This window comes from Camelus dromedarius, chromosome 9 (genome assembly GCF_036321535.1).
Source record: "Camelus dromedarius isolate mCamDro1 chromosome 9, mCamDro1.pat, whole genome shotgun sequence".
Taxonomy (NCBI): Eukaryota; Metazoa; Chordata; class Mammalia; order Artiodactyla; family Camelidae; genus Camelus; species Camelus dromedarius.
Window position 1 is genome coordinate 10157747 of NC_087444.1, and position 20027 is coordinate 10177773.

The 20027-nt window shown below is 33.6% G+C and overlaps 1 protein-coding gene across 3 annotated transcripts in view; it reads right to left on the reverse strand.

The window, feature by feature from the left end:
- Positions 1 to 20027, reverse strand: part of COL11A1 (collagen type XI alpha 1 chain) — a 491783-nt gene that overhangs the window by 134420 nt on the left and 337336 nt on the right. For all 3 annotated transcript variants that reach the window (XM_064488770.1, XM_064488772.1, XM_064488771.1), the window contains one exon: positions 1329 to 1457. In XM_064488770.1, coding sequence (XP_064344840.1) covers positions 1329 to 1457 — 129 coding nt within the window. The remainder of the gene's footprint in view (positions 1 to 1328; positions 1458 to 20027) is intronic.

Genomic DNA, 20027 nt, shown 5'->3' on the forward strand with positions numbered 1-20027 from the left:
AATAAAAAGACTGAAGCACTTGAGAACTGTGAAACAAGCAAACATAAATATCCAAGTAATTTCTGTTTTTTCTCTCAGATTTGCCTTCCTACAAGCTTCTTAAGGCTTTATCATGTTTAAAAAAATTAATATTAGGTCATGGAAAAGATCAGTGAACAGAATTCACTATTATACCTGAAAAAGAAAAGTGATGTCAAAAATTATATTTCAAGCACGTAAAAGGTAAAATCCAAATTGAATTCACATGCAGAAATAACAGTAAATTAAAATTGAAAGGTAAGATCTAAAACTATTCTAAATAGTAAAACTCAAAAGATGGCACCTAATATATTATAAGTCAAGAAGAAGGCTATTTGAGTTATTTGGAAACATATGGACAGTCTGGATGTTTTAAAACTTTTCTTCTTGAGAAACTAAATAAAAATATAGTTTTGCTGCCAACCAAAGACTCAATTCCTTCCAGTGTTTGCTTTTTAATTTCCATAAAAATCCGTATTAAAGAATTTTACCTAAAAATCTGCATAAAAGGTACACCGTACTGTATTTTTTTTGTTCTTTGGTGTAGTCAAGTCTGACAAAATTGCTAAGGCTATGTTAACTTAGATGTATTTTTGGTCAGAGAGACAATAGAGTCAAATTTCATGATGGCGAATTTTCCTGCAAAAATAGCCTGGAAGAATGGTTTCACACCTAAATTTCAAATTAAGTAACATAATATTAATCAAAGTACATAAAACAGTTTTAGTTACCACAAACAGTTCATACTGCTTTTAATTTCCTTTCATTTCATTGTATCACATTTTGTGCAAGAAAAAGAAAATATACATCTCAATGTAGCATAGCCTTATTAAAAAAATAGAAACAAATTCCCTCTAAATATTCAATGCAGCCTGCAAACTTTAAGATACTACTAACGCTCCTTTCTCATCTGCATGAGTTGCCAAAGGTCTGGGGGTGTGACAGGTACACCAGAAGACAGTTATCCCTGTCTTGAGGCTGTTTTAATTATTGAAATGCTAACGATAGTAACGATAGAAATATACATTTTTGAAATTGTCTTTTTTTCTCATCTCCCCAAAAATAAAATATGCTCTGATACACAGTATATAAGTGAGGTATCTCTATTTTTAAGCAATTAAGTAACAAAATACTTAAGAGGTTAAAAAAAAACCCAAATCTTCTTCAGATCACCTCTTCTTAGAAATATTAAAAAACTATTAAATACAAAGTAGAGTTTAAAAGTTAATAAATAAAGATAAGCTTCAAAACCGCAAGCCCACGTGCTTCGCATTGAAATGAGAAAACCTGCCTGACCTTCCGGTCCTCACCTCATCCACCTGCGGTTCCTGGGCCTGAGCGGCCCTGGGCGCGGAGTTGTCACAGTCCGGGCTGTAATGCTCGCAGTAGTCATACGCTGCTTTGGGGTCCCCCGTGATCAGCAACTGCTGGATGTCCCCCTGCCAAGGAACAAGCATGGATGTTGTCAGCATACTCAAATGCAGGCAAGATCTATCCAAGACAGTTTAGGTTTTGTTTTTGTTTTTGTTTTTTGACAATTTAGTTTATTTTTAAATACCTGAGAGGAAAAAACACTTATGTGTCCATGTTGAAAACAGTCCTATAGGATTGAGAGAGAAACCCACCCTGTTTTACAAATCAGATCTTAATATTGCTGTTATTCTGTTATGTTGTGATTCAGAGAACCTACGGTATGTTCAGAGAACATATACTTATGCATGTTTGTTAAAACTTGATTTTACTGCATTCACAGTACTCTGTATGAAATAAGACAAATGAAACATAAGTAATAATTGATAAAAAATTAAGTAAAATTTTAAAACTGTAAATATATAAAAGAGTAATGTACTTCCAATATTAAATAACTAAAGAGTTCAGTTAAATTCAGTTGAACTCTTTTTTAGGAACATTTATATGAGAATTTTTAAATGAAAACATAGATCCAACTATTAAGTTTTGTTAGAGATATCAATATCAAAAAAATTCCTACTTACAAATATGAATGAGAAATGCAGAAATCAGAGAAATCCAAATTATAAATTAAAAAGCACGAGTTTGGCATTCTGTATTCAAAAAATGGACTACTTAAGCACATTTTAAAAATCATTTATTTAGGATTCAGAATAATTTTAATAAAAATAAATATTAGAAATAATTACTAATGGGACTATCTAAAGAGTTTTAGTTTCAGGAGGTTCTGGAAACTGTGTCAATGAGAAAAGTCAAATATTTTGCTCTTGAAGTCACCTGAATATTTCCACATGGGTCTAACTTGACATGAAATTAGTTTGATATGAACCTATAGGTCATGACCATACAAATTCAGAATTATACTCAGGCCCAGAAGAATGTTTGAAGTAATATTCACTTGACTTGGTGACTCAAGTCCCTGTAAGTTTGAGTACATGAGTTTGATTTACAGAATTCCTGATTCCATTTGGAATTAATTTCAAAATTATTTCAGCTTTTCTGACTTGATTAACAGAAGCTATTTAGTGCCTGACAAAAAATTTAAAGGTCTCTAATACTGACTCCTAGGAAAGAATTCACAGAACTTTTATACCACAACACTCATTTATTCATCAACAAATGTGGATTGAGAAAGTATTATACAAAAGACACGGAACATAGTTCCAGTGGAAGTGGAAACACATTTAATGTAAACCCTGTCCTTTGGAGAGTGCAATCTAGTAGTTAAGATTTAAAATTAAAATACAATGGACAATAAAATTTATAACTTGAAAAGGTAAAAGCAAACTCTTGTGAAAAGTGCCAAGGAAAGAGTGTAAATTATTTAATTCTAGCTGGTAATCCTTTATTAAACACACTGGTTACTCTCTGTGGTGTCGTAGTTATTTTTATTTGCATTGCTTTCTTCTGCCTAAAAAGAACTGTATATTCTTACTCTTAAAATCAGCATTTATTCTAATGGATCATTAATCTATATTTCCATTCCTACTGCTTTACTGAGGTAAAACCTACATATAGAATTTATTCCTTTAAAGTGCAATTCAACGTTCTTTTAGTTTTTTCACCAGAGTTGTCCATCTATCACCAATATCTAATTTCAGAAAATTGTCACCACCCCTAAAAGAAACACCATAACCATTGACAGTCATTCCTTGTCTCTCCTTTTCCTCAGCCCCTGGTCACTGGACATTTTATACAAATGGAATCATATGTCATGAGGCTTTCTGCAACAAGCTTCTTTCATTTATTATGTTTTCAAAGCTCACTGGTGTTTCAACATATATCAATATTTCATTCCTTTTTCCAAATAGTAATCCATTGGACATACTACATCTTGTTTATCTACTCATCAGTTACTGGAGATTTGAGTTGTCTCCACTTAGCTATTTTGCTATATATTTTTTACATGTCTTATGCCTTTTTTTGTTACAGTGTATCTCCTTTACTGTCTTCTTTTGTGTTAGATATTTACTACTGAATAAGTATAATTCTTTAATTTCTTTTACTATATTTTATAGGGTTATTTTTAGTGAGTTACCCTGAAGATTACAATTATCATCTTAACTTATAACAACACTTTTCAGATTAATATCAACTTAATATAAGCACTATACAAAATTTTATTTCTAAATAACTATTCCTCTCCCCCTGCTTTGTAATATTATTGGTATACAAATTGTATCTTTATACAATACAAGCCATCAACACACTTTTATAAATTTTGCTTTATGCAGTTGTATTTTAAAACAGATAAGAGAAGGAAATTGGTAAAACAACAAAAAAAATTGCAGTTTTTATATTTACTTATTGTTAATACTTTTACCAGTGTTTTCTGTTTCTCTATATGGATTTGAATTACTGTCCAATGTCCCTTCATTTCAATCTAAAAAAACTTCTTTTTTTTTTTTTTCTGGTAGGGCAGGCCTACTTATGAACCATTATTTATTTCTGATATATCTGGGAATGTCTTAATTTCTCCTTTGTTTTTTAAGGACAATATTGCAGGATATAGAATTTGGGGCTGACCATCTTTTTCTTCCAGGACTTTGAATATGTCACCCTAGTGCTTTCTGTCCTCCATGGTATCTGACAAGAAATTGGCTGTTAATCTTAGTGTGAATCTCTTTTATAGTATGAATCACTTTGCTCTCTTTGCTTTGAAGATTCTCCATTTGTCTTTTGACTGATTATAATACTTCGGGTGTGGATTTCTACAAGTTTATCTTATTTGCAGTTTGTGGAAATTCTCAGATATATAGATTAATGTGTTTCATTATATTTGGAATGATTTTGGTATTTATTTCTGTGAATATACTTTCTATTTTCTTTCTCTCTACTCTTTCTGGGAGTCCTGTTACTATGCCTGTGTTGCTATGCTTGACAGCATCCCACAGCTCTTTGATGCTCTGCAAACTGTTTTTCAAGTTTATCCCTTCTTTCCTTCATACTGAGTAATCTCAATTGATTTTCAATTTCAGAACTTCTATTTGGTTCTTGTTTTAGAAATTCTACCTCTATTTATAGTCTCTATTTGATGAGGCATCATTCTCATACTTTCATTTAGCTCTTAAATCATGGTTTCCTTTAGTTTTTTTAAAACATATTCATAACTGCTGATTCGAAGTCCAATGTCTGCATTTCTTCAAGGACAGTTTCCATAGATTTTTTTTCCTCTGCATAGGACACAATTTCTTCATATTTTGCCTGCCTCGTAAGTTTTTGTTGAAAGTTGCACATTTTAAATGTCATTTCTGGAAATTAGATACCATTCCCCACCCCTACTGTTATTTTTGTTTATAGCTGTTTCTGCTGCTTGTTTGTTTAGTGACCTTTTGAAGTAATTATACATCAGTGTTATTTTGCCTGCATTCACTAAGGTCTCTGCTCGGTTAGCTTAGTGATGAGCAAATGATTGGACAGAGACTTCTTTAAATACCTTGAACCAGTGAATATCTCTCTGTTTGCCAACAGCCTTTGTGTGTGTATTTGTGTGTGAGCATGCCTTCAATATTCCAACAGTTTACAACTCTGCCTCAGCTCTCATTTCTTGCTGTGTAGATCCTCAATGTCAGTGACATTTAAGATGTCTTTTCTGGATATGCACACAGGTCTCCTCGATCCCCAAGAATAAACTGAAGCTTTTCAGGGCCTTTTACAGATATCTTATTTCCAAACATTTTCTTAGTGTTTTTGTCTGACCCTTGTTTGCTCAATATCCTAACATTTAAATGAACGCTGCCAACTACTTGCTAAAGATTTGTATCTAGAACTTCTCATTAATAACAGAAAAAGGACCACAAATAAAATGTCAAAAACACACATCTACCAATAAAAATTTCAGTGATGTGAAATATTATAATGTTTAGTAATCCTTGAGATAAATTTTGTTGAATTCAGAAATTTCTCCACTATCAGATTTGGCTATATTTCTTCCAGCTATTTAGTCATTTCGTCCAATCATTCATTCAAAAGGTGCTTTAAAAGTGCATGTCCCATGCTAATATATTCAGATAACACCCAAATAAGGAAACACCTACTTTATTTCGTAGTAAAACATGATATAAAGCAGAATCAGCAAATATTCATTCATAAACTATATGGTTTATAATAGTCATAGTATTATTGGTGTTCCCAAACTCAAAATTACTTATTTTTATGTTATGAAGCAGTACAATCAAATTAGCTTTTTCTGAGATTTTTTTCAAGATTCTTTTTTGGTAAATAGCTGGGATAGACTCTAATAGTTCCCTTAAGCCTACTAATTTTTAAACATGCTCACAGGAAATGAATATAAATTCTTAAAATTTATTGACAACATTTCTCAAACACTACCTGATGAGTTTAGAACACTGAGTAGCCACAACTGAATTATTATAAATGAACAATAACTATTAACAAAGAGAAATCTGAACACACATTCTTCATCCTGCTGTTTTAAAAAAGACATCACTGAGTACATCTTGCATACTGGTATCACTGAGAGTTTCAGTTAAAAATCCTGATTCTTGAATCCCAGCTTTGCCATTAATTATTTAGAATTATGCAAGTCACTTACCCTAATTCATCATCATTTGTAAAATGAATGCATTTAGAGATCATATCTAAGGTCTTCTCCAGAATTAAAAATCCTAGAATTCCATACTTAATTTATAGGGAATATCATAAACCCAATGAAGCTTTGGCTGAAACACACAAAAAAGTTGCCCGTCATATTTAATACTATATATTTTTAGAAGAATACTGGTTTCCTGAGTATTTACTATTCTAGTTAAGGCACTTCACTTCATTAAATGGAATCCTGCCAACCTTTCCACTATAAATTCTTCTCTCAGGTGTTTGATATTCAGCCATAAAATATACTACTGGAAAGAAACTTGGAAATTCAGTTAAAAACCTACAGCACGATTTTCCCCAGAAGGCATTTTACTGTGTTTTATGATAATCATATGACGTGTTATGAGGCCCTCTGTAGATAAACAAAAGCATTTTGACAGGTTGAATGAACTATAAATATTTAGATTCAATAGTCATAAAAATTTCCACAGCTGGAAAAAGGTGAAGTTACCAAGTAAAATTGGCACCTGCAGTACCCAACGTATGAAAAAGACATCCTCCTCCACTAATGATTTATAAACAGCCAAAATTAAAGTAGAGCTAATGCAATTACCTTACTATCTACAGCTGTGCCAACTAGGTCTGTTCTCTAGTATTTGCCTATGGACAAGAGGAGTCTGGAGGAGGAAGGCAAAACAAATGTAAGAAAACTGAATTGAAAAATTGAAAAAATTGAAACTATCTATGAAGGTAAGGTTCTTCTGAACATCACATGCATTGCAAAAGGATCCTGCCACATTTTCATCAAGACCAATTCTATAAGTAATAATATATCCTTCTTTCAAAACTAAATATAATACACGTATTCTAACAAATTTTGTTTCTTTATTTTTGTTTGTATATACATATACATAGTAACTCTCTAAAACGCCTAGCGAGTTCATTTTCTGTGCTATGAATGTAATTACATTATGACCTATGAAATACAAAGATTAATACACATTTAGCTCTTCTGCATGTATAAGAAATAACATTTATCGAAAAAGTATGGCACAAGAAATGGGTCTAGTGTCTAAGGTCACATGTCAATGCGTCAATGTTAAGTGTCTGAGTTTCCAGATTCAACTCCTCATCCTATGTGAAGTCAGCCAATGCTTGGTTGAAGTCAGTCACCAGCCTGAACATCCACTTAGTTGTACAGTACAGCAGCTGATTCCTGAGAATGAGCCATGAAAGACAAGGCTTTGATCGGCTTTCATGTTCAAGTCCATGTGATCGATCATTGTAACCTGTGAATGGATTGTGTGCTTGAAACATAATTTGATCCCAAGAATGGCAGAGGAAACTCAGATACAACCAAAACAGCTGAAGCAGAGGCTGTGCCAACAGAACACTATAATTGTTTAAATGAACAGTTGGTTTTTCAACAGTTTATTTCTAAATAGTCTCTCTAATGTCAACCTAGCAATTAGTAACTCTACGAAACCATAAGGCTTTTAATTCCGCTCTGAACTTTGGAAGATTTAAACTTTTAATGTTAAAACTTGGATGTTAGTTACATTCAAAGAGCATAATTTACTTCTGGTAATATCTGAAAAAGAAGACTCCATGTATTTATTGATTGTGTCTCTGATGGAATTTCAAATTTCTAGAACTAGAAGTTTCATCTTCCCTAAACCTGGAGTAAATCACACAGCTGAAACAGTATTCTATAAATCATCTAGCCTCCAAATTCCCCATAGCACATTTTTATCTCCATTTTCAACATGCAGATATCTCAATGGGAATGAATGCTTTTATAAAATGCTTTTTGGAAAAAATCTTGATTATATGTGGTAAGCAAATAGGAGTTAGCTTAATAAAGAAGCTGGAGAGGGAAATAGCATTAAACAGAAAAGTCATCTTTAACAAAACTTTGGATGCATGAAATTGACAAACCTGAAAAAGTACATACAAAGCCGTATGGTTGAAGGGAAGGATCTATATGGTGATAACCAGCAGTGAGGGTTGAGAGTGGAAGGAGATAAAGATAGAAGAAAAAAACTAAGCAAGGAACTGATTTAAGAAAAGCCCTGTGTGTGAACTGAATTCTGAAAGTTACAGAGTGTCATTCAAGGAATTTGAACCATGGAGTAAATTGATCAATGTTATATTTTAACAGAATCACTAAGATAACATAGAAGCTGATGATTTGAAAGCAGCCAGTTTGGAAGCATGGGGATTAGTTGGGAATCTATTGCAATTAAACATTGAGAAACTAATTCAGCAAAAGCAGGAATGGAGTAAAGGATACACAGGGTTTATTAGAAAAAAAAATCCGAAAGATTTGGGAACTGACTGGATGCAGATGATGGAATGAGATGGGAATGGCAAGGAGAGAGGGAGGAAGTGCATTAGACAGGGGTTGAAGGTAGTTCCGTAGTTTCTGGCATGAATAAGGGGAGGATGGCAAAGCCATTTACTCAGTTGAGAAACATAATAAAAGAAAAAAAAAAAACGGGGAATCAACCCCTTAAGTCTATGAAGTGAAATGATAATTAATGATTGTTTCCAACTTTTCTTTTAAGAAACTTGCCTTCATTCACTTTTGAATTGCACCCCTCTATGTGAGGACTGTCAGGTGATACCACTGAAGCCAGACCAAGGTATAAGCATCAATAAGCAGCAGCAAAAATTATCCCTGTGGCCTGAGAGCCCACACCTTGTTCTATAGCAGCTTATACCCATTTTTTCACTGCTAATAAAAGACAAAACAGATTTATCTAGGCTTAGTGTCATAGGCTGAATTGTGTCCCCAAAATTCATAGGTTTAAGTTCTAGGCCCAGAATCTGACTGTATTTGGAGATAGGACCTAGAAAGGGAGAATTAAGGTTAAATGAAGTCATTATGGTGGGCCCTAAGCCAATCTGACTGGTCTTTTTAAAAGAAGAGGAGACTGGGACACAGACACCACCAAGGGAAGAGCATGTGAAGACTCAGGGAGAAGACGGCCACCCGAAAGCCAAGGTGAAAGGCCTCAGAAGAAATCAACCCTCCAGGCTATCGTGACCTCAGATTTCTAGCATCCAGTAGTATGAAAAAATTCATTTCTGTTGTTTAAGGCACAGATGTGGTATTTTGTTATGGCAGTCCTAGAAAACGAATACAGACTGATTAACACTAGTTTTATTTTTATTTATATCTTGCAATTACAGAATACAGAAGAGCCCTTTATTTTTATTACAGAATAAAGAAGAGCACTTCAAAATAAGTATTTTTGTTTGTTTGTAACAGGGCTAATTTCTACGTCCAGGGACTTTCATGAAGTAGATGTTGTGGAAATACTAGCTGATTTAATTTGGCAAGTAAGTAGAAATCAGGGTAATCATAGGTTATAAGACATCTGACAGAATTATCATGTGTAAATATCCCTCAAGCCCTGGAGGTAACAGTAAGAATAATAAAAATAAAAGTATTTGACTCCAAGTAAAAACAGAGAATTTGAAGGGAGCAAGATTTTAAGTAAACTTACCAGGGATTTAAAGAACTTTATCAAATTAAATTCTGCTAGAGTTCATACTGAGTTTAAATATTCATTTATATGATTTTTAAAATTCATTTTCATTATGCTAGTAAAAAGTTAAAACAACTCCTGGTTGTATCATTAACTCCATCTTAATGAAATTATATTCTAATCCTACTCCATACATGAAAAGAAAAAAGAACAGAAAAATGTTCTATCATATGAGAAATATATATTTATATATGTAAAATCAGAATGATATTATTTTTTGTATTCTGTATTTCATTTTATCTGTTTATAGTAATACAAATTAAAAGCAAAACAACACACTTGTCTCTTTCTTGGTTTAAGAAAACACAGGCAAAAATTTAAATTACAAATCTTAAAAAATACTGAGATGATTCTCAGTTTACAAAAGGATTTTTCATTTGAAATTTTCACTAAATAATGAACATGCAAAATAGGTATCACCAGAATTTGATCCCCCTCCCAAAATAAAGTCATCTGATATTTTTTCTTTCATCTGATAACTTTTTACAAAATCTATTGTTCAAAACAATATAATTGAAGATAACATTTAAAATCCAAAAAGAGGATTTTAAAATGAAATGGAAACCATTTAAAAATTAATGTAAGAAAAAATATTATTTGTATGAAAGGAAACATTATGAATCTTTTATTATTCTTAACTTCTATTTTAACACAAGCTCAAAGAACAAATTAATATAAGTGATATCAACATAAAGGTCAAACATGGCCTTTGCAAGCAGGTATGGTTTTCACTGCCTGTCACACCAAGTTAACAACAGAATTTGACATTTACTTTATATTGCATGGCCCTGATTTGGCAGTAAATTTTTAATTTATTTTTAAATTAATTATCATGTTTCAAATATGGAAGAAATGATAGACTTTTCATCATTTCATAAAGAGTTCAACACTTTAACTGGCACATTTACTCCTTTAACTCAAGCAAATCAACCAGATATTTGAATATCACTTCTTTTACGTATCAATTTACCACTTCTTTTTTATTGTCTGTCTTTAAGTCCAGAGAAAATATCTTTCAGTGGATGAAAAGAAATCATTGATAGTGGCATTTTTATACTCTTATTATGCTAGTTCTATAGACTATTCCAGAAAGAATGGGTCCCAGAAATAACATTTTAAAAAACCTGTTATTTCTACTCTGTTGCATTCCTCTACTATAATAAATAATACATTTCTTTAGTGAATTAAAGTTTCATTAAATCAAAATTAGCCATTTTATGAAATATAGAAGCCTAAGAGGATTTAAAAATATGCATATATATTATAAAGTAATTGAGACACCTTTTACTCTTTTCTAATTAAAAAAAAATTTTGTGTGTCAATGTGAAAACTTCTTTGCTCACTACAGAATACAGTCAATGTGTACATATGTCTACCGAACACTGAAAGATGGGGGTCATGCCCTCAAAGTTGAAAGCCAGAATTCCCTATTGAAATGGGAGTATCTGGAAAGAACTGTAATTCTTGTTGAAGGAAAAAAAAACCTGTTACACAGCATTCCTAATTTCAGGAAGCACTGCATGCCTTACAATTTTATGACAAGCTACAATTTTTCCCCAAACAAAATATTTTCTTTTTGATATATTAGCATAAGTAATGCATAATTTTATAAATAGGCACAGGTACTCAGTCAGATAATAACTGTATTTCTCTTATAACGTTTCATTGTAACTTACACAAAAACTTGACAGCCAGATTACTCTCAGAATCCATTTCCCTGGCTGTTTACCAGTCATCTATTTTTTTCAATCAACAAATATTTATTCAGGCAAAGTAACACGTTGACACTACATCAGCAGAAGAGGGATAAAGGGGGAAATCAGACCCAGATCCTGTTCTCAGGTGGCTTATAACCTAGTAAGGAAGATTAACTATACACAGATGTAATACATAAGAAACATATTTCTTTAGTACTTACTGTATTCCAATTACGAGAAAAAAAGTAAATTGGGGCGGCAGAGGTGGAAGGATGAGAGAACTCTCATCTGGGAAATCAAAGGAATGATCTAGAAGGGCCTAGCATAAAGGAGATAATGAATGAGCAAGTGTCTAGTTTTTCCTTTAAGTATAAAGCTACTTGGTATTCTTTGATGGCTCCCTGAATCCTGATCATTCACACAGCCCTCTCTTACCCTGTGCCTAACGAACCTGACCCCCGAGCCCACATCATCAGACTGTCCTGCAGGTCGGTTTGCAGTACAGACAACAGAAATGTCCACCAGGATTTTGGATGGTGGGAAGAGAGGAGACTGGGTAGTTTCTTCCCACACTTTCCTATCTGTCACAGCCGTCTGGTACCCTGACCGCTACCGCCACTGTCAGAAAGCACTTCTGCAGGGCTCCAGCTTTCACTGTCCCGCTGTTTCTGCTCTTTGCCCCTTTAACCCTTGGAAAGGTAATGCTCCTCATGGGGTAACTTTGCCTCCTTGTCCACACCCCTGAAATCACCTGAGTAGAAATTCATTTTCCTGCTAGAACCCACTTAGAATTTTCAAGGACTATGAGACGTTGAAGACCACATACTTGAAGATCCTAAAGAAGATTCCTTTCATGTATATACTAAGTTTAAGGATTCAAATAATCGGTATGTATCACTTTCCAGGAGAGTACACTGTCTCTACCAGATGACATGCAATTTATAGTCTGGGTTTCTCTGCTTAAGAAACCAATCTATATTGTTCAGTTAAACTCACTGGAATGTAAACTTCACGTGCAAGGACCTGTCTGTTTTGTTCTTCAAAGTCTCCACAGTTCCTGGCACAAGCCTGCATGTAGTGGGTATGTAACAGATGTTTGTTGGATAAATAGGTACCCAGGCAATTAACTTATTCACCATTACAAGACTTGATTTCAACAACTATAAATTAAGAACACTATTTTTGTCTTGTATTTCCAAGAGATTCTTTAAAAATTAGTACCTGCTTAAGCAATTTTTAAAGTGTAACATGTACACAAATGTATGGTATAATTATTATAATACCTGAGGTCAATTGAAAGAGAACACACTTTTGAGCTGCAAACTTCTAGACTTGTCTATAGACACAGTAAAATTTAAGAAATGCTGCTGGAGAATCCATTTGTAATTGTTCCATAAATAAATTCCAAAAAAAAGTTGAGTTTCAGGAGACTTAAAGTCATTATTCTATAAGTAAAGCCCATCAGGAAAAAATATAGTAGAAGAATAAGAAAAATACACTTAGCTAAGGAGTTTCCAGCGTGTGCCACTGTAAAAGCAATAGCTTAACAAAATTATATAGTATTTCCATAACATATTCCCTGGACACTAAAACTTATGTTCACATTTCATATTAGAGCTTTGTTGAAAAGTATCATGGATCTTGGCAGGGCTTTTGATTGTGTATCCAGGAACAAGACTGACGTTAAATCTTAAACATGGTACAAAATTCTCCAAAAATAACTACCATTATCAGAAGATTAAGCTTCCTGTCTACTCAGACTTCTGGATTTCCCAAGGCGTTAACTCTCATCACAGTTTTTTGTTTTTTAAACATTCTGTGCAGTTACTGATTCTTTCTCAATTATTTTGTGTGGAAAAGGAAAGCTGCCAAAATGCTCAGAATTTTAGTTTAATTGAAAAATGCATCAGATTGCATCTGGACTATAATTCAAAGGAAAGAATGAGGAAAACCACATAATCACAGACAGAACTGCTACCCACACAGTCCTTCTATTTCACTGTGTCCCCAAATCAGCTTAAGAAATCAGTTTTAAGAAAATGAATAGTGTCCCTATGTTACTTGAATGTACTACTAATTCAACAACTATTTACCAAGTATTACAAGAAATGCTTAGTTGTAGAAAACACTACCACAAAATGGACATATTTATCTTATACTTTCTAACAAACATTCTTACTAAAAAAGATAACTATCAATGTGCTCTACGCCACAAAAATTTATGAAACAAAAGGAAAGAAAAAGTGATTAGAAAAAAGGTAACATCTTGCCTCCTGCTTCCTTGTTTGCCAATTGAATTAATAACTGTTAGAAAACTATACTTTTTTCATTCATTTTTAAAAAATTATGTTTCAGGCACTGTTCCAGACACTGTGGATACAGCACAAAGCCTCTGCTCTCTTGAAGCTTACATTCTAGAGAAGGAAAGAGAAAATAAGTAAAAAGAAGCATCAGAAAGTAATAGGAGCTGTAAAGAATATAAAGCAGACAAGAGATGTTTTAGAAGGGAGGATGCTATATTACAAAGTGTGATCGTAAAAAGTTTTTCTGATAAAGGGATGTTGAGACAGAGATAACCGAGGAACTAAGGAAGCAAGAAATTCATAAAGATAATTAGGAGAGAGCCTCCCCGGCAGAAGCACTAGTGGATGCTCAGGCCCCAAGGCTGAAGCATGACTGCTGTGTTCAAAAAGGGATGCCTTGGGGGAGGGACAAATTAGGAGTTTGGGATTAACAGATATACACTACTATATACAACACAGATAAACAAGGACAGAGAACTATATTTAATATCCATAACTATAATGGAAAAGAATCTGAAAAATACACACACACACACATACACACATATGTATAACTGAATCACTTTGCTGTACACTTGAAACTATCACAACATTGTGAATCAACTATACATCAGTTTAAAAAAAAGAGGGATGCCTTGTGGACCAGAGAGAGCAAGAGGGAGAGGAGCCACTAATGAGGTCAGAGAAAAGGGGCAGAGGTTAGATCACTTAGGAGCCTACAGGATACTGAAAGAACATTAATCTGTACACTAAATGATATGAAAAGTCACTGGACAGTCATAAACAAAGTGACATTCTTTACTGACTCATTCATTCTTTCAGCCAGTTGCTATTTGACAGGAAAAGCCTTGCTAGTCTAGACTTGAGAGAACAGACTAATGGATGAGCAGACAGAAGCAGACAGGTCAATTAAAAGGCTTTTGTAATTATCCAAGAAATAGATAACGCTAGTTACAAAAATAGATTAATACTTAACTGGCACTTACTGTATACCTGCCACTCTTCTAAGAACTATATATAAAACTTCATATTGTAAACAGAAATGAGCTAGATCATGCCTTAAAAAAACTAATTCTTAAAAAATGTATAGAGAACAATTTAAATAATTTATTACATTCTTATTTGACTTCTCTGAGCTAATGGTAGTTTCACATTAACTCTGTGCTTACTATAAAGCTCAGGAATTATATAGAAAGATGATGAAATAAGACTGTTTTGTCCAGGATAATCCCTATGGCCTTTTAAAACATCACAAAAAGCACACAGTTCATAAATCACCAAAAAGAGAATTAAAGACTTGAATTTAGCTAAAATTCCAAACAGTTCATGTCTGTAAGAAGGAAACATTGACTATTGACCACACTGTATAAAGCTGAAAGTATTAAGCCCCTCTCTCCCTTAACCCCACATGCCCAATCAGTCCCCCCAAGACTGTCAATTCTACCCCACATTAGCATCCTGAAGCAAGACCCTCCTCCCTGTTTCTTCTGTCATGGCCTTGTCTCTACTCTAAGTAACTTTTTATTTGAACTTATAGTCTCAACGTAACAGTTTTGGGATTTTTTTTTTCCATCAAGTTCTTCCAATTCTAGACTAACTCCTTTACTGCCACAAAAAGAATTTAAAAAAAAAAAAACAAATCTCCATGTTAAATTCCTCTCCTTAAAGAAACTTCTCATGATCTATGGTTTAAAGTTCAAACTGCTCAGCATGGTGTAAAATGCAGTCCACAAACAGGTCCTAACACATCCAACAGGTCATCTCCCAAACACCCCCAAAGCATATTGCATTCTCAGATCTGCTGAGCTCATTCCAAACTTTCATCTTTTTCACATGTGCCCTCATCTTTAAATATCCTTTTATGTCTTCATCATTTTGGATACAGCTGTTATTTTCTCCCTTGAACATTTCTATATCTTTATTATGGACACAATCATATCTTACTACAACTGTTTATTTGTACCTCTGTATCGATTACTTAAGCACAATGTTTTTCATATAATGTTTATTCTGCTGCAACAGAGAATAGTCAGTTACTTAATAAACACCTAAATTTTAAAGGACATATCCTAACCTACAACTCTCCCTACTCCTTCTCCTCCCAGACACTTGTAACAAAGCCTTCACCACTTTCAGGGACAGCACTCACTCATGTATTCAGTAACCTTCACTGGCTGTAAACACTGTGCAAACTTTGTGTTTGATGCTGCTGCTGGAATACCTAAACTGGTAGGATTTAAATCCTCTCTCAATAAATTTATAGCCTAGAGAGAGCCCTTCATTAATAGATAATTATAAAACAACATAGTAATAGGCGATGATAACAAGAATGCCATATAAGATGGCTTATTTTTTGAGATGTTAATAAAATGCCACAAACTAATAATAAACCTTAAAAGGAAAAAAGAAGACAAGTAATCACAGATAAAAATCTATAAAAGGGACAACAAAATGTGTGACACTTTACTGTGCACTGTTGGCAGCAGATAACCTAGTGAGGCGCTAATTAAAAAGTAGACAACTAGACCAAGACAGGCAACGCTTACATTAGAGAACAAGCAATAGTCTCTATAAGTGCTACTTTGGATTTTTTATAGAGTTCTGAAGTCTGAATCCACCTCAAATGCTATATTGAGTTTCTTGAAACAATTCCAACTATAAATTCTACTAAATATGAAATTATACTAAACTATCAGTTTAGTTTAGTGTAAGTTTAGTGTAATATGCAGATAAAGCCTGTTACCTGCATGTCACACTAAAAAGGTGCAGATCTGATCACTGTCTGAACGGCAACAGGATACCACACGGCTGTTACGTAATAAAGCACAGTGATGTCTAGAAGGAGAACTGAGGAGATGTCCTACAGCATCGCTGAAGCTTGGTCATAAATAATGTGGTGTGTTTCTGCGTGTTGTCCCTTACCACATTTGTCAGACCAACTTGGTGTAAGGAATGTAATTACACACCCAGAAGGCAAAAGGAGATGCTCCTTCCAGACTTGGCTAAGACTAACTCTCAAAAAAGGATTAAACTAATATTATATCTTGATCCACTCATACATGTGATCCACAGGAAAACTTAAATATCTCCCCAAAGCAAAAAAGTCCAAAGGGAAAAATCATATTTGCCATCACAACTTTGTAAATAATTGATTATTAACACCAAGTCTAGATGAAATCTGACAACTTCTAAATTTGTTACTGCAAGAAAAAAATTATGTTTTATAAAACTACTATTACAAGATGTTATCATGAAGTTACATTGGATTATTCCTGCATAAAAGCTACAAGATCCCCTTTTTAGAAATAACTACATATATGTATCATTATTCCATATATTAGAGAAGTTTGATCAGTGAGTCTTGAAAGCAGTGTTGTTGCTGACCCCTAATATTACATGGGCATGAGGTGTACCTTGGGATTTTAACTCTAATTTGCATTGAACATGTGTTTCTTACAATCAATGTGTACTTGAACCGTGTCTGAACACCAACTCTACCAAATTTGTACCTCATGTTTGGTATACACATCTGTTACTTCTGTTAAAATTGTATGTTATTTCTTGAAATTTAGAAAATAAATAAGTTTTGATGTCTTACTACATTATATAAAACATGAATCACTAAACTGAATCCAAACAACGTTTCAACAATTACAAAAAGAACCACAGCTACATTTCCAAATGCATATCTTAACTAAAGGTTTACAGGACAAGAACTAAATAATCATAGTAAATTCAAAGCTTTCTTATTTTTCTGTTTTGCTGACCTTATGCTACTTTGACAGAGTAATAAAACTCCATTCCAGAATAACATTTTATTTCTTCTTTCAATTATTAAAAGCCTTCTTTAAAATTAATGAAATTTAGAGTCTTTTACAAAGCCAAATGTGGCTCCTATGTTAGACATAGCTGTTGTTTTAACCTAATTTCAGAAATAATCAACAGAAGAAAGTTGATTTTTCATACACAGATTCATAAAACACTCAGTACTGCAAGACACAGATATAAATACTTAATAAATGTTAACTCATTGAATCTTTAAATGACTCTATGAGGTAACTATCACAACAACCCCATTTTACAGATGAGAAAAAAAGGCATAGAGAGGTTGAATATTCTGCCTATGATCTTCAATCTGATTAAGTTCCAAATCCAAAAGTCAAAGCAGGGCTGTCTGACTTCTGAGGCAATACTGCTAACTACTATGCATATGGTTAGAAAAGGCAAAAGCTTTATTTAAAGAGGCTCAACAATCATCATCATAACATGTTTTCATTTAACCATTTCTTTACTTATTAAACTGAATGATACCTTTGTCTCCATCTTTCATTTCCCCAGTGAAACAATGGAAATGACTTTATTATCTGTGTTCACTCACTTCCACTTTTCCATTTTTAAAGTTTATATTTTGTGGAAGATCTTAAATATTCATAAAGAAAAAATATTTAAATAAATAATTACTTATTACAGTTTTCTGTTTAGAATCTAGATTGAAAACACATAGTAATAATTTTTAAATATAGTGATAGCTGGCTTTTTTGTTTCTTAATTAAATAAGGTCCACAAAGAAGCCAGGGAAAGAAGGTTTTAGAGATAAATTTTGTGATACTAGAATTTTACCAATTTTAGGGATTTTGAAGATGATACTATAGCCAAGTACCATGCTAAGCCTTTACAGCAATATAAATTTTCATAATAATGAATTAACACTTTTAAATGTATATATCTTGGGAATTTCAGTACTCTTCTGACAGTGTAAACCCATTACAGCCCAATGTTCATGCTGGTGATAACTACAAACAAAATTCAATGAGCAACTAGTTAAGAACTCGGAAAAGCAGTTAGATTGTGAAGGAGGGTGAAACCTTGGAGAAGTAAACCCACATGTGATAAGTTACCTGTGTATTTGTGTGTGTGTTTTGCCCCAAGGTTTTGTCCCTACAGTGGAAGCCAGCTGTTGAGCACTGCAACAGTGCCATGGCTGGAAGTTTGAAAGAAACCCTGTGTTTCTGGACAAAGGAATAAGGGAAAAAATGAAAGTTAGTAGACACGGAGGGAAAATGAAAGCAAAGACATGGAAATAGGACATCACCTTATTTCATGTATAAACCACAAAAATATCAAATTATCTCCAGAATTAAGCATGTGAAATGGGCTCAAGACAATTTAGTAACAACTGAGACAATGGAACTGAGATTAAAACTATCATTACCAGTCTCAGAATAGCTCTTGAACACACACACACACACACACACACACACACACACAGAAACATAAAAAGCAATATTCTGAGAATTGAAAACTCCAGGGAGAACCAGTCATAAAGGAGGCCCTCATCTTCTGATTGCACCACCAGAAGCTCTACCAGGCTTCACAGGGAATAGCAGAGAAAACTCCCCTCATGCTTCCAGAAGGGAAAAAGGAGTAATTTTGAAATACACTAGGGCATTCTGTGTAACATGACCTGCCTTCAGGAGAAACAATTTTCCCAGATCCTAATGTGCTGGAGTTTTATTTGAGCCTAACCTAACTGGAGAAAGGGAAATACCCAACTCCAGCCACTGTGGCCTTCCATGTGGGAAAAGAAAAAGTACACCTCCACCCACCTTCAGCCATCCTGTCCCACCTACAGGGGGAAGAAAACTGAAAAGCACTAATGAACTTCACAACCTGGGGCACAGGCTAACCAAAAGTCTGAGACCTAATCATAGGACTATGGAATGTTCCTCTTCCCCTGCATCTTTTTCCCAGAATATAATATCTGTCTTCCAACAAAAAGTTAGAAGACATATAAAAAGGCTAACAATGAAGTCTCAAGATACAGAACAAGCATCAGAATCAGACGTGGTAAGATGTTGGCATTATCAGACTAGAAATTTTTTAAAAACTATTATTAATGGTCTAAAAATGTTAATGAAAAATATTGACAATCTACAAGAACAAATGGATAATGTAAGCAGAGAAATGGAATTTCATAGAATCAAAAAAAAATGCTAGAGATCAAAAACACTGTTAACAGAAATCAAGAATGCTTTTTATGAGCTTATTAGCTGACTGGCCATGGCTCAGAAAAGAAACTCTCATTTTGAGGATATGACAATAAAAACTTCCAAAACTCAAAAGCAAAAAGAAAAAAATTGAAAACAAAAACAAAACAGAACAGAATATCCAAGAACTGTGAGTCAACTACAAAAGATAAACACGTAACGGAGATACCAGGGGAAAAAAAGGAAGAGAGAAAGCAACAGAGCAATATTTGAAGCAATAATGATTGAGGATTTGTTCAAATTAATGTCAGACACCAAACCAAAGATTCAGGAAGTTCAGAGAACCAGGAGCTGCATAAATGTCAAAAGGGAACTACATCTAGACACATCATATTCAAACTTTAGAAAATCAATGATAAAAAAATTTTTGAAAGAATAAGAGGA